The sequence below is a fragment of the Anomaloglossus baeobatrachus genome, chromosome 2 (genome assembly GCF_048569485.1).
Source record: "Anomaloglossus baeobatrachus isolate aAnoBae1 chromosome 2, aAnoBae1.hap1, whole genome shotgun sequence".
NCBI classification, from domain to species: domain Eukaryota; kingdom Metazoa; phylum Chordata; class Amphibia; order Anura; family Aromobatidae; genus Anomaloglossus; species Anomaloglossus baeobatrachus.
This window is the reverse complement of record NC_134354.1, coordinates 473018568-473033300: the sequence shown is the minus strand read 5'-3', so window position 1 is coordinate 473033300 and position 14733 is coordinate 473018568. Positions and strand designations below refer to the sequence as shown.

General features: G+C 48.9%; 1 protein-coding gene across 1 annotated transcript in view; it reads right to left on the bottom strand.

Moving 5' to 3' along the window:
- MYBBP1A (MYB binding protein 1a) overlaps positions 1-14733 on the bottom strand; it is a 225258-nt gene that overhangs the window by 28502 nt on the left and 182023 nt on the right. Inside the window, exon 22 of the mRNA XM_075336367.1 lies at positions 11867-11998. Coding sequence (XP_075192482.1) covers positions 11867-11998 — 132 coding nt within the window. The remainder of the gene's footprint in view (positions 1-11866; positions 11999-14733) is intronic.

Sequence of the window (14733 nt, the reverse complement as noted above, 5' to 3'; positions counted from 1 at the left end):
CACACTATCCCGGCCTAGATGGCCTTCTGAACAGGGCACGAAAACTGTCAGCTCACTTCCGCCGTTCAAGCGCCGCAGCAGAGCGACTTGCATCGCTCCAGAAGTCTTTCGGCCTGCCGGTTCATCGCCTGAAATGCGATGTGGCGACACGCTGGAATTCAACTCTCCACATGTTACAGCGACTGTGGCAGCACCGCAGAGCCCTGGTGCAATACGTCATGACGTATAGCCTGGGCCAACGAGATGCAGAGGTGGGGCAGATCACCCTGATGGAGTGGTCTCAGATCAAGGACCTATGCACCCTTCTGCACAGTTTCGACATGGCGACGAATATGTTTAGCTCTGACAATGCCATTATCAGCATGACGATTCCAGTCATTTACATGCTGGAGCACACGCTAAACACTATTCGGAGTCAGGGGGTGGGACAACATGAAGGGGAGGAACTACAGGAGGATTCATATGCGCAAGGGACAACAACATCACGAAGGTCCAGACGTTCATCATCACCAACGCAGCAGGCATGGGACCATGGGGGACAGGGATCGACAAGGGCGCATAGTAGCAGGCGAAATGTTGAGCAAGGTGCAGGAGAACATGAAGAAATGGAGGACGAACTGTCCATGGACATGGAAGACTCAGCGGATGAGGGAGACCTTGGTCAAATTTCAGTTGAAAGAGGTTGGGGTCAGATGTCAGAGGAAGAAAGAACGGGTAGCACCTCTATGCCACAAACACAGCATGGACTTGGTCCGCATGGCTGCGCAAGACACATGAGTGCCTTTTTGTTGCACTACCTCCAACATGACAGTCGTATTGTCAAAATTAGAAGTGATGATGACTACTGGATTGCCACACTATTAGATCCCCGGTACAAGTCCAAATTTTGTGACATAATTCCAGCCATAGAAAGGGACGCACGTATGCAGGAGTATCAGCAGAAGCTGTTACTAGATCTTAGCTCGGCTTTTCCACCAAACAACCGTGCAGGTGCAGGGAGTGAATCTCCCAGTTGTAACTTGACAAACATGGGACGGTCTCGTCATCTTCAACAGTCTACCCGTACCAGTAGGACCTTTTCTGGTGCCGGTAACAGCAATTTTATGGAATCTTTTCATAATTTTTTTAGACCCTCTTTTGCAAGGCCACCAGAGACAACAAGTCTGACACATACTCAACGGCTGGAGAGGATGATACAGGAGTATCTCCAAATGAACATCGATGCCATGACTGTGCAACTGGAGCCTTGCTCCTTTTGGGCTTCAAACATAGAAAAATGGCCAGAGCTCTCCAGTTACGCCTTGGAGATTTTGTCGTGTCCAGCTGCCAGCGTTGTCTCTGAACGTGTATTCAGTGCTGCTGGGTGTGTGCTGACAGATAAGCGCACGCGTCTGTCCAGTGACAATGTGGACAGACTGACGTTCATCAAAATGAACAAGTCATGGATCCAGAAGGAATTTACTACCCCTGTGTCATCCTGGGGAGAGTAAATGCTTGTGGATTTGGAATGTGCTTGATGCAAATCAAAACATCCTGTTTGCAACTAGGGCCCAAGTGCTGCCACTGATGGGGTGGGTGTCTGTGTGGCCCAATTTTTGGAAAAAAGGGAGACTCCGCTTGGAGTAACCCTTGCTTGCTGTGTTTTTAAAAGAAGCCAAGATGAACAGAGCTGGGATCAGGAAAGACTTTGCTACCTACCCCGGTGTCATCCTGGGGACGGCTAAGAATAGCGTATTTTTGAATGTGCTTGATGCAAATCAAAACATCCTGTTTGCAACTAGGGCCCAAGTGCTGCCACTGATGGGGTGGGTGTCTGTGTGGCCCAATTTTTGGAAAAAAGGGAGACTCCGCTTGGAGTAACCCTTGCTTGCTGTGTTTTTAAAAGAAGCCAAGATGAACAGAGCTGGGATCAGGAAAGACTTTGCTACCTACCCCGGTGTCATCCTGGGGACGGATAAGAATGGCGTATTTTTGAATGTGCTTGATGCAAATCTAGCTGTGAAGTGTACAACTGGGGCACAACTGCTGCCACTGAATGGGTGGGTGTGTGTGGGGCCCAATTTTTGGAAAAAAGGGGGGACTCCGCTTGGAGTAACCCTTGCTTACATTGTTTTTAAAAGAAGCCAAGATGAACAAGTCATGGGTCAGCAAAGACTTTGCTACCTACCCCAGTGTCATCCTGGGGACGGCTAAGAATAGCGTATTTTTGAATGTGCTTGATGCAAATCAAAACATCCTGTTTGCAACTAGGGCCCAAGTGCTGCCACTGATGGGGTGGGTGTCTGTGTGGCCCAATTTTTGGAAAAAAGGGAGACTCCGCTTGGAGTAACCCTTGCTTGCTGTGTTTTTAAAAGAAGCCAAGATGAACAGAGCTGGGATCAGGAAAGACTTTGCTACCTACCCCGGTGTCATCCTGGGGACGGATAAGAATGGCGTATTTTTGAATGTGCTTGATGCAAATCTAGCTGTGAAGTGTACAACTGGGGCACAACTGCTGCCACTGAATGGGTGGGTGTGTGTGGGGCCCAATTTTTGGAAAAAAGGGGAGACTCCGCTTGGAGTAACCCTTGCTTACATTGTTTTTAAAAGAAGCCAAGATGAACAAGTCATGGGTCAGCAAAGACTTTGCTACCTACCCCAGTGTCATCCTGGGGACGGCTAAGAATAGCGTATTTTTGAATGTGCTTGATGCAAATCAAAACATCCTGTTTGCAACTAGGGCCCAAGTGCTGCCACTGATGGGGTGGGTGTCTGTGTGGCCCAATTTTTGGAAAAAAGGGAGACTCCGCTTGGAGTAACCCTTGCTTGCTGTGTTTTTAAAAGAAGCCAAGATGAACAGAGCTGGGATCAGGAAAGACTTTGCTACCTACCCCGGTGTCATCCTGGGGACGGATAAGAATGGCGTATTTTTGAATGTGCTTGATGCAAATCTAGCTGTGAAGTGTACAACTGGGGCACAACTGCTGCCACTGAATGGGTGGGTGTGTGTGGGGCCAAATTTTTGGAAAAAAGGGGAGACTCCGCTTGGAGTAACCCTTGCTTACATTGTTTTTAAAAGAAGCCAAGATGAACAAGTCATGGGTCAGCAAAGACTTTGCTACCTACCCCAGTGTCATCCTGGGGACGGCTAAGAATAGCGTATTTTTGAATGTGCTTGATGCAAATCAAAACATCCTGTTTGCAACTAGGGCCCAAGTGCTGCCACTGATGGGGTGGGTGTCTGTGTGGCCCAATTTTTGGAAAAAAGGGAGACTCCGCTTGGAGTAACCCTTGCTTGCTGTGTTTTTAAAAGAAGCCAAGATGAACAGAGCTGGGATCAGGAAAGACTTTGCTACCTACCCCGGTGTCATCCTGGGGACGGATAAGAATGGCGTATTTTTGAATGTGCTTGATGCAAATCTAGCTGTGAAGTGTACAACTGGGGCACAACTGCTGCCACTGAATGGGTGGGTGTGTGTGGGGCCCAATTTTTGGAAAAAAGGGGAGACTCCGCTTGGAGTAACCCTTGCTTACATTGTTTTTAAAAGAAGCCAAGATGAACAAGTCATGGGTCAGCAAAGACTTTGCTACCTACCCCAGTGTCATCCTGGGGACGGCTAAGAATAGCGTATTTTTGAATGTGCTTGATGCAAATCAAAACATCCTGTTTGCAACTAGGGCCCAAGTGCTGCCACTGATGGGGTGGGTGTCTGTGTGGCCCAATTTTTGGAAAAAAGGGAGACTCCGCTTGGAGTAACCCTTGCTTGCTGTGTTTTTAAAAGAAGCCAAGATGAACAGAGCTGGGATCAGGAAAGACTTTGCTACCTACCCCGGTGTCATCCTGGGGACGGATAAGAATGGCGTATTTTTGAATGTGCTTGATGCAAATCTAGCTGTGAAGTGTACAACTGGGGCACAACTGCTGCCACTGAATGGGTGGGTGTGTGTGGGGCCCAATTTTTGGAAAAAAGGGGAGACTCCGCTTGGAGTAACCCTTGCTTACATTGTTTTTAAAAGAAGCCAAGATGAACAAGTCATGGGTCAGCAAAGACTTTGCTACCTACCCCAGTGTCATCCTGGGGACGGCTAAGAATAGCGTATTTTTGAATGTGCTTGATGCAAATCAAAACATCCTGTTTGCAACTAGGGCCCAAGTGCTGCCACTGATGGGGTGGGTGTCTGTGTGGCCCAATTTTTGGAAAAAAGGGAGACTCCGCTTGGAGTAACCCTTGCTTGCTGTGTTTTTAAAAGAAGCCAAGATGAACAGAGCTGGGATCAGGAAAGACTTTGCTACCTACCCCGGTGTCATCCTGGGGACGGATAAGAATGGCGTATTTTTGAATGTGCTTGATGCAAATCTAGCTGTGAAGTGTACAACTGGGGCACAACTGCTGCCACTGAAGGGGTGGGTGTGTGGGGCCCAATTTTTGGAAAAAAGGGAGACTCCGCTTGGAGTCACCTTGCGGTGTTTTACATGACTTTAGAAGGGCGTGCCATGCCTATATCTGTGTGTCCTCCTCTTTTTCCTTGTCCAGCTGTTTTGTTTTCGCATGAGTACATGTCCTTGTCACTTTCCCATGTGTTTGTGTTGTGTTGTGAGTTGTTTGTCACCTTTTGGACACCTTTGAGGGTGTTTTCTAGGTGTTTTACTGTGTTTGTGATTGCCTGCCATTGTTTCCTATGGGCTCGAGTTCGGTTCGTCGAACGTTCGACGAGCCGAACTCGAGCCAGACCCCCCGTTCGGCGAACCGCCTCGAGCCGAACCGGGACCGGTTCGCTCATCTCTACACATGAGCTCCGGGACATAAAATTCCGACACCAGTGAAATGGTGCCGGAACCAAATGGGAGTATAGGTGTTGATATAATAGGGGCAGACGCTCCGATTGAGAAGGCGTTATCAGTGTTATACCCAGTTAAATGCAGCACAACCTATCACAAACTATGAATGATCACATCCTTGATTATTATAATATAGTATAGTAGATGCAATGCATGAAGACTTAGCACTGAAAACTAATCCCTTAATTTGAAGATTCACTGACAAGGGATGTATAAAACTTAACTTTCAATAAAAAAAAACTTTAAAAAATTCAGACCAAGCCTGCAAGCATGCACATTGCAATACACTCACAAAAGGAGTGAAAATTATTTACCTATTGGTGATATAATAGTATAGTCACTACAATAATCTTACGCATTTCTTCATCCCTTATTGTGGACGATTCATCAGGAGACTTTAAAGTGTAATTAGCAATATAGTGCTTTCACCGACCTCCACCAGATTCTAGGTCTACAATGCGTAGTCCACCACTATTCTTAAATTATATGGAGGCCATACCCATAGGATAGGGTCACAATGACAGACTAATAGGGAATATCCCAACAATATTCAATCTTCATAGAGCAACAAATGGGAAAAGAAATTGTCTTCTATACAGGAGTATAGCATACTGTACTCCAAAATTTCTGCTGATGGTTATTCAAATTCAACATGGTGAATAACCGAAATGTCTATTCAATTCATATGTCGCTAATTAACAGATTTAAACTATTTTTTAGGTAGGTATTTTACACCTCAAAAATAAACCAAAGCAATCTAACAGGAAAAGTCCAAGTAATGATCAAAAAGAGAATTTTGTTTACTTACCGTAAATTCATTTTCTTATAGTTCCGTATTGGGAGACCCAGACATTGGGTGTATAGCTTCTGCCTCCGGAGGACACACAAAGTACTACACTAAAAAGTGTCGCTCCTCCCTCTGAGCCTATACACCCCCTGGAGAACCAGATCTAGCCAGTTTAGTGCAAAAGCTGAAGGAGAATAGCCACCCACAAGTAAAGACAGAGCAAGAACCGGAACAACCGGAGACTCTGTCCACGACAACAGCCGGTGATAACACGCGGAACAAGAAACTGCCAACAGGCAACAGGGAGGGTGCTGGGTCTCCCAATACGGAACTATAAGAAAAATAATTTACGGTAAGTAAACAAAACTCTCTTTTTCTTTATCGTTCCTATGGGAGACCCAGACATTGGGACGTCTCAAAGCAGTCCATGGGTGGGAATAAAGAGAAAAACTGAGAAGTAGGCAGAGCCTAACTTCACAAATGGGCGACAGCCGCCTGAAGGATGAGTCTGCCCAAGCTCGCATCTGCTGAAGCATGAGCATGCACTTGGTAGTGCTTTGAAAAGGTATGCAGGCTAGTCCAAGTGGCAGCGTTACAGACTTGCTGAGCCGTAGCCTGGTGACTGAAAGCCCAAGAGGCACCGACAGCTCTGGTCGAGTGTGCCTTGATCCCCGGCAGGGGAGGCACCTGAGAACACTGGTAGGCATCAGAAATGGTCGACCTAATCCAACGAGCTAAGGACGGCTTAGAGGCAGAGAGGCCCTTACGCCGACCTGTGGTTAGCACAAAAAGAGGTGCACCGCCTAAGAGCAGTGGTGCGAGACACATAGATCCGGAGCGCCCGCACCAGATCCAGAGTATGCAACGCTTTTTCAAAGCGATGAACAGGAGCCGGACAAAAGGAAGGCAGGGAAATGTCCTGGTTAAGGTGGAAAGGAGAAACCAACTTAGGGAGAAAGTCCGGAGTCGGACGGAGAACCACCTTGTCTTGATGAAAAACCAAAAAAAGGTGACTCCGAAGAGAGCGCAGCCAAATCAGAGACTCTCCTGAGGGAAGTTATGGCCACTAGAAAGACTACTTTCTGTGAAAGACGAAACAAAGAAACCTCCCTAAGAGGCTCAAAGGGGGGTTTCTGCAAGGCCGTGAGGACCAAATTGAGGTCCCAGGGATCCAAGGGCCGCCGGTAAGGCGGAATGATGTGAGACGCGCCCTACATGAAGGTGCGCACTTGAGCCAGCCTGGCGATACGCCGCTGGAACAGTACTGACAGAGCCGAGACTTGTCCCTTGAGGGATAGTCCTAGCTGCAGACCGGACTGTAGAAAGGACAGAAGGGTCGGCAAGGAAAAAGGCCAAGGAGCATGGCCAGAAGAGCGACACCAGGACAGGAAAATTCTCCAAGTCCTGTGATAGATTTTGGCCGAGGAAGACTTCCGAGCCCGAGTCATAGTGGAAATGACTTCAGGAGGAATACCAGAAGCCGTCAAGATCCAGGACTCAAGAGCCACGCCATCAATCTGAGAGCCGCAGAATTCTGGCGGAAAAACGGACCTTGAGAGAGAAGGTCTGGACGGTCTGGAAGATACCACGGCACCTCTACGGACAGATGGAGCAGGTCTGGGTACCAAGCTCGCCTGGGCCAGTCCGGAGCAATGAGGATGACCCGACGGCCCTCCATTCTGATCTTGCGCAGAACTCTGGGCAAGAGAGCTAGAGGGGGAAACACGTAGGACAGACGAAACTGGGACCAGTCTTGAACCAGAGCGTCCGCTGCAAAGGCCTGAGGATCGTGGGCGCGAGCCACGTAAACCGGAACCTTGTTGTTGTGACGGGATGCCATTAGGTCCACTTCCGGAGTGCCCCACTTGCGGCAGATTGACTAAAACACTGCCGGATGCAGGGACCACTCGCCACTGTCCACGGTTTGACGGCTGAGATAATCTGCTTCCCAGTTTTCCACGCCTGGGATGTGGACTGCGGATACGGTGGACTTGGAGTCCTCCGTCCATTGAAGGATGCGTTGAACCTCCAACATTGCCAGGCGGCTGCGTGTCCCGCCTTGGTGATTGATGTAGGCAACCGCTGTCGCGTTGTCTGACTGGACTCGGATGTGCTTGCCCGTCAACAGGTGGTGAAAGGCTAGGAGAGCTAGAAGCACAGCTCTGGTTTCCAGCACATTGATCGAGAGGGCTGACTCGGACGGAGTCCAAGTGCCCTGCGCTCGGTGGTGGAGACATACCGCTCCCCAGCCGGATAGACTGGCATCCGTGGTGAGGATCACCCAGGACGGGGCCAGGAAGGAGCGCCCCTGAGACAGAGAGAGTGGTCGAAGCGACCACTGAAGAGAGCTCCTGGTCTGTGGCGACAGAGCCACTAGCCTGTGCAAGGAGCAAGTCCGCTTGTCCCAACAGCGGAGAATGTCCAGCTGCAGAAGACGCAGATGGAACTGGGCAAAGGGAACAGCCTCCATTGACGCCACCATCTGACCCAGCACCTGCATTAGGTGCCTGATGGAATGACGGCGGGGCCTCAGCAGAGAGCGCACCGCCAGTTGGAGGGACTGCTGTTTGACTAATGGCAACTTAACAAGTGCCGGCAGAGTCTCGAACTGCATCCCTAGGTACGTGAGACACTGAGTCGGAGTCAGAGTGGATTTGGGAAGATTGACAATCCACCCGAATTGGGCTAGAGTGGCAAGAGTGAGCGAGACACTCCGCTGACAGTCTGCGCTGGATGAAGCCTTGACTAGAAGGTCGTCCAGGTAAGGAATCACTGCCAACCCCTGGAGGTGCAGAACCGCAACCACTGCTGCCATGACCTTGGTGAATACTCGAGGGGCCGTGGCTAACCCGAAGGGGAGAGCCACGAATTGGAAATGTTCCTCTCCGATTGCAAAACGTAGCCAACGCTGGTGTGAAACTGCAATTGGCACATGCAGATAGGCATCTCTGATGTCGATGGATGCCAGGAAATCCCCTTGGGTCATTGATGCGATGACTGATCGCAGAGACTCCATGCGAAAATGCCGCACCTGAACATGCTTGTTGAGAAGCTTGAGATCCAGGATGGGCCGGAAGGAACCGTCCTTTTTGGGGACTAGGAAGAGATTTGAGTAGAAACCTCTGAACCGTTCCCGGGCGGGAACCGGTACAATTACTCCGTTGGCCTGCAAGGATGCCATGGCCTGAGAGAAGGCGGCGGCCTTGGAGCAGGGGGGAGTTGACAGAAAAAATCTGTTTGGCGGGCTGGAAGAGAATTCTATCCTGTAGCCGTGGGAGATGATATACCACACCCACTGATCGGAGACGTGTTGAAACCACACGTCGCCAAAGTGGGAGAGCCTGCCACCGACTAAGGACGTTGCTGGCGCGGCCAGATAGTCAAGAGGAAGCTGCCTTAGTGGCAGCAGCTCCTGCGGTCTTCTGTGGACGCGCTTTTGGGCGCCAGTTGGGTTTCTGGTCCTTGGCTGAGTTAGTGGCCGAGGGCTTAAAGGACGACCAGTTGGAGGAACGAAAGGAACGAAACCTCGACTGGTTCCTACCCTGGACAGGTTTCCTGGTTTTGGTTTGTGGCATGGAAGTACTCTTCCCGCCAGTAGCTTCCTTAATAATTTCATCCAGTTGTTCACCGAATAGCCTGGACCCAGCAAAAGGGAGCCCAGTAAGGTACTTCTTTGAAGAAGAAGCATCTGCCTTCCACTCTCGCAGCCACAAGATCCTGCGGATAGCGAGGGAATTAGCCGAAGCCACCGCAGTGCGGTGAGAAGCCTCCAGCATGGCAGACATGGCATAGGATGAAAAAGCTGAAGCTTGGGAAGTTAAGGCAACCATTTCGGGCATAGATTCCCTGGTGAGGGAATGCATCTCCTCTAAAGAAGCAGAGATGGCTTTGAGAGCCCACACTGCTGCAAAAGATGGGGAGAACGAGGCCCCTGCCGCCTCATATACAGATTTGGCCAGAAGGTCAACCTGGCGGTCAGTGGAATCCTTAAGAGAGGTTCCATCAGCCACTGATACAACGGTCCGGGCTGAGAGTCTAGACACCGGGGGGTCTACCTTTGGTGAATGAGCCCACTCCTTGAGCACCTCATGTGGAAAGGGAAAACGGTCATCAGAACCACGCTTTGGGAAGCGTTTGTCAGGACAGGCCCTAGGCTTGGTCATAGTGGCCTGAAAACTGGAGTGGTTAAAGAACACACTCCTTGTCCTCTTAGGCAAGGTAAACTGGTGCTTTTCTGCCAGAGAGGGTTGCTCCTCTGATACTGGCGGTTTGAGGTCCAGTACAGAATTAATGGACGCAATCAAATCACTAAACATCTGCGTCACTTTCGGACAGATCAATGGGGCACATGGAAACGGCATCCTCCTCGTCCTGCGAGTCAGCTCTTGAATCAGAGCCGCGGGCAAGGAAGGAGAGGGAGCCCTGCGTCTCCTCTTAGGAGGACGGGGTCTGGGACCAGATGAAGAATCCTCTGTGAGCTCCGCTGAGAGAGCCCTAGCAGCAGAGGCGCCCTGAGAAGGGGGCTGATGCATGGTCAGCAAAGTCCGGGACAGCTGTCCCATGGAGTCGGCAAAAGACTAGGAGATTGACCTAGAGAAGGATTCTACCCAAGCCGGGGGTTCAGCCACAGGAGCCGGAGCAGCCGGAGAGACCACTGGGGGGGCGATTCCAGGCTGAGGCATTGTCAGGTTAGAGCAGGCATCATAATGTGGATATGTGCTCGGTTCAGGCAGCACGAGCTTACATGCAGTGCATACTGAATATAGCTTTGGAGCCTTGCTCCTCGTGTGAGACATGCTGCTGAAGCGGGGGCTCTGCCAGAGTGACCCCCAGAGAGTATATACAGAGGCCCACAACCAGAGGTGTGGCTTACCAGACCGCTGGAGTGGTGTTGTGTGCCCTCCAGATCCCGAAGCTCGGACCCCCAAGCACCTCAGCAGGGATGCTGCAGCCAGTGCTGATTGCAGAAAAAACGCTGATAAAATGGCGCCGGAGAGGGGGCGGGGCCAACCCTGAGAGCGGGATCTGGAGGGCCAAAGAGACTTACAGGGGAGGAGACATGTACTCAGTGAGGAGTGTCTCTCCCCTGTGCAGAACGGCCGCTGGGCGGAGCCACACTGTCCCTCTGCATGAATGACATGCGAGGGCAGTGAAACCGAAAGTAGGCCTCCGGCGAAGCCGGGGCCTAAATTTGAGCGGTGCGGCCGGCGCGCAGGCACCCTCGGCGCGGTTCTCAGGCGACAGCCAGAGAACCGGCCGGAAATGTCAGAAAACTCACTCAGCACACTCTCCCCACATAATAAAGTACAGGGACCCCCAGAATATAAACGTCTCAGGTACTTAGCTTGCTGAGACGCAGGGCCATGTCCCTGGGGATGAGTGCTCCGTCCAGCAGGATCCTGAAGGGCTGCGGATGGAGACTGGTCTCCTGCAAAGCATGGAGAACCGTGCTGGCTCCCACTTCAAGCCAGAGCCCGAGGGATGGTGAAGGAGCGCGGCATGTAAGGCTCCAGCCTTGTAATCAACCTTAACAGCACCGCCGACACAGTGGGGTGAGAAGGGACATGCCGGGGGTCCAGACTTGGACACGCTTTTCTTCAAAATCTTTCCAAAATGAAAAATCAGATGATAATGCATGTGTGGATGTATGCCTCCTGAACACAAAGCAATGAACTGGCTAGATCTGGTTCTCCAGGGGGTGTATAGGCTCAGAGGGAGGAGCTACACTTTTTAGTGTAGTACTTTGTGTGTCCTCCGGAGGCAGAAGCTATACACCCAATGTCTGGGTCTCCCATAGGAACGATAAAGAAATAACACTTTCCTATTGCACACTGCCCATAATGTCCACTACAACTACATAAAGGGATATCTGTTGTGCATCAATAATAGATAAGCTACATAGCAGCAGCACCATTGATATAAAGTGCATATAGATAGGGGTCTAGAGGAAAGAAAGATTCCCCTATTTAAGTATATTGCACTATAATAGAAGGTCATAGCCAATCCTTAAGCCTCTACCTCTATGGACGTTTTTATCACTATAGGGGAGTTATATGACATCACAAGCCAGGTCATAATCCGAGACCAACACGCTGAATGTATATAACTCACCCATAATGGGTGTATTACAATGTGGAGGTTTGTAGGTTTCATCTGAATTTTTAAAAAAATCTTATTACACATTCCTCATCAGTGAACAACGCGTGAAGAGTGAATAGAAATCATAAAAGTAATTCTACGCAGAATCTGCAAGTACTCACTGGAAACCGATTGAACAGGTCTACAAACATTGCTGAGGTCAGAGGGCTATTTCTCTTGGTCATGAACCCCTGCAATGCTTCTTTATAGAGGGAAGTGACTCTTTCAAGATCCAAGTAGCCAAGACAGATCGCCTGGGGAAGAGAACAGAAATGCGAATATTAAATCATGGGAGGCAATGCCAGGAGAGTGCTCCAGTCACATTTCATTAGGCTGATAAGGCCAAGCTTTTATGGTGAATAAATATTCCTCTTGTTAATACAGACTACAATACTGCAATGTAATTGATGAGCCTCTGAATGATTCCCTTTTTCCAGACATTCATTAATGAGGCAATATCAAAGGCTTAAAGAGATATCAGCCTCAAAAAATCAAAGATGCAGAATTACAAAAAAAATTGTGCAGTAAAATCAAAAGGAACAGTTCACCTAAAAGACAAAGGCCGTTCCTCATCTACAACTCCTGTGTCGCTGCATAAAATCTATAATTTCCTGTAAGCAGATTTTTCAGGCCTGAAGAGGTGAAACCATCTGGACAACTAACTCTTTCCTGACATGGTTTTTTTATGTTTTTGTTCTTCCAAACCATAACTTTTTATTTTTCCAAAAACAGTTGTGGAATTGCACTTTTTTTTTGCAATTTCACTGTTTTCCATTACAATATGGGGAAGAATGAATGTTGTCATTCAAAAGTACAAACTTGTCCCACAAAAAAACAAGCCCTTATATGGCTATATTCACAAAAAGAAGGGAATTTTGTTTACTTTTTTTTTAAACTCGTTTTATTGAAAGTTAAGTAAAACATTACATTAAAAAATAAATCAGCAAGTTGTACAGTAAGACAGAATACATGTAAACCTGTTGGTCATCAGGATAATAAAGTATCAACAATCAAATCAGCATCCCTTACTCTCAGCATATCCATAGAACATCGAACTTAGCAAAGGTGTTAGCTCTCGAGGCACATCCAACTCAAGGCAGCGTATCATGAATCACATGTGTCTCCACTTTGCCTACCGGAGCACTACTGGCTGCGATAATACTGATTGTAGGTTATCAGCAAGAGAACCAGGAGATCCGCCGGTCAAGGGTGACCTCATCCATCTACCCCAAATTTTGTCAAATTTAATTGAAGAGCCTCTTGTCTTATAAACAAATTGTTCAGACGGAATTATAGCATTGACCAATGCAATCCAAGAGGCTCTAGTTGGAGGGTGAGTGCTCATCCAATTTAGTATGATGCCCTTCCGGGCCAGAAAAAGAACTTTAGTAATAGATTCTCATCTTGGGACCAGGAGTGTACATCTACCACCCCAAATAGACACAGGACTGGGCACATAGCAACAGCTTTTTGAAATATGGCGGAAAGAGTCGTTACAATCTCACTCCAATAGGAGAGAATGACCCGGCAATCCCATATCATGTGCCAGAAATCAGCACCGTCTCTCCCGCATCTCGGACAGCCCATCCCCACCGAATTATTCAGTTTTTTCATTTTGTTCAATCTCTGGGGGGTAATATAACTTTGGTGTATTATATATAATTGGATCAGTCTATTGTTAACAGCAGGAGAGACCAAAGTGTGGGATTCGACAATGTCGTCCCACACTACATCATCAATTTCAGGGATCCTGGCACTCCACCTCTCACGAACAGAAAGAGGATTATTCATGGCCTTGGCCCGAATGAGGGAGGAGTAAAGTTTAGAAATAAGACCACCAGGGCCTTGTGATCTAATAATTCCAATGACTGGGAAGGAAGAGAATCTAACCCCACGGCCAGAGAACTGAGCTCGAAAGGCGTGCCTAATCTGGATATATTGAAACCCATGAGATTCCGGCAAGTCGAATTCTGTCCGCAGTTGCGCAAAGGGGCGGAGTTCACCATCCCGGACCAGTGATCCCAGGGAGATTATTCCGCGATTCCTCCATTCACCAAACCCCGGCAACCCACAAAAATGTGGAAGGTCCAAGTTATCCCATAAGGGTGTCTCAGTTGGTACATCATAAAATCCAAATACGGCTTTAGCCTCTTTCCAGATCCTGACCCCCAATTTGTGTATCGGGAGGACATGACCCTCAGGGACCCTCCTGTGATCCATCAGTAATGGCCAAAGGAGGTCCACACCTGTGAACTCTGCCAGGAGTCCCTCCGGAGAACCCCCAACCCGGGGAAGTGTCCATGGCCCCAAGTATTTCATTTGTCCGGCCAGATAGTAAATATAAAGATCAGGAAGGGCCATACCCCCCATATCCTTGGGTCTTTGTAATTTGGCTAATTGGACCTTTGATCTGGACGAACCCCAGACAAAGGTAATCATTAAAGATTCCAGGGACCGGAAGAAAGAGCGAGGAATCTGTACAAATACATGTTGGGTAATATAGAGACACTTTGGTTGCACTATCATTTTAAGGAGGTTAATCCTTCCCGCCACTGATAGTGGGAGTTGGCTCCATCTATTAAATTTCTCCCCAAAGTACGCAAGTAAGGGGGCTATATTTCTCGCTATCATCTCCGCAGGGCGTCCCGCCAGTATAATTCCGAGATATTTGAAATGATCCACCACCGGGACCCTGCATACGTGGTCGTGCACCAGCTCCTCTCTGTTCCGAGACAGAAAGAGAAGGTACGATTTTGACCAGTTTATTGATAGACCGGAGAACTCCCCAAATCGATCAATCAATTGCACGGCTCTAGGAATGGAGGAATCCGGATCAGATGCAAACAGTAACAAGTCGTCTGCGTACAAAGATAACCGTTCATCTCCCTTACTATGTCTCACCCCCCGGTAGACTGGGTCCGCCCGAATGCGCACCACCAGCGGTTCCATGGCAAGAGCGAACAGGAGAGGGGATAGGGAATTTTGTTTA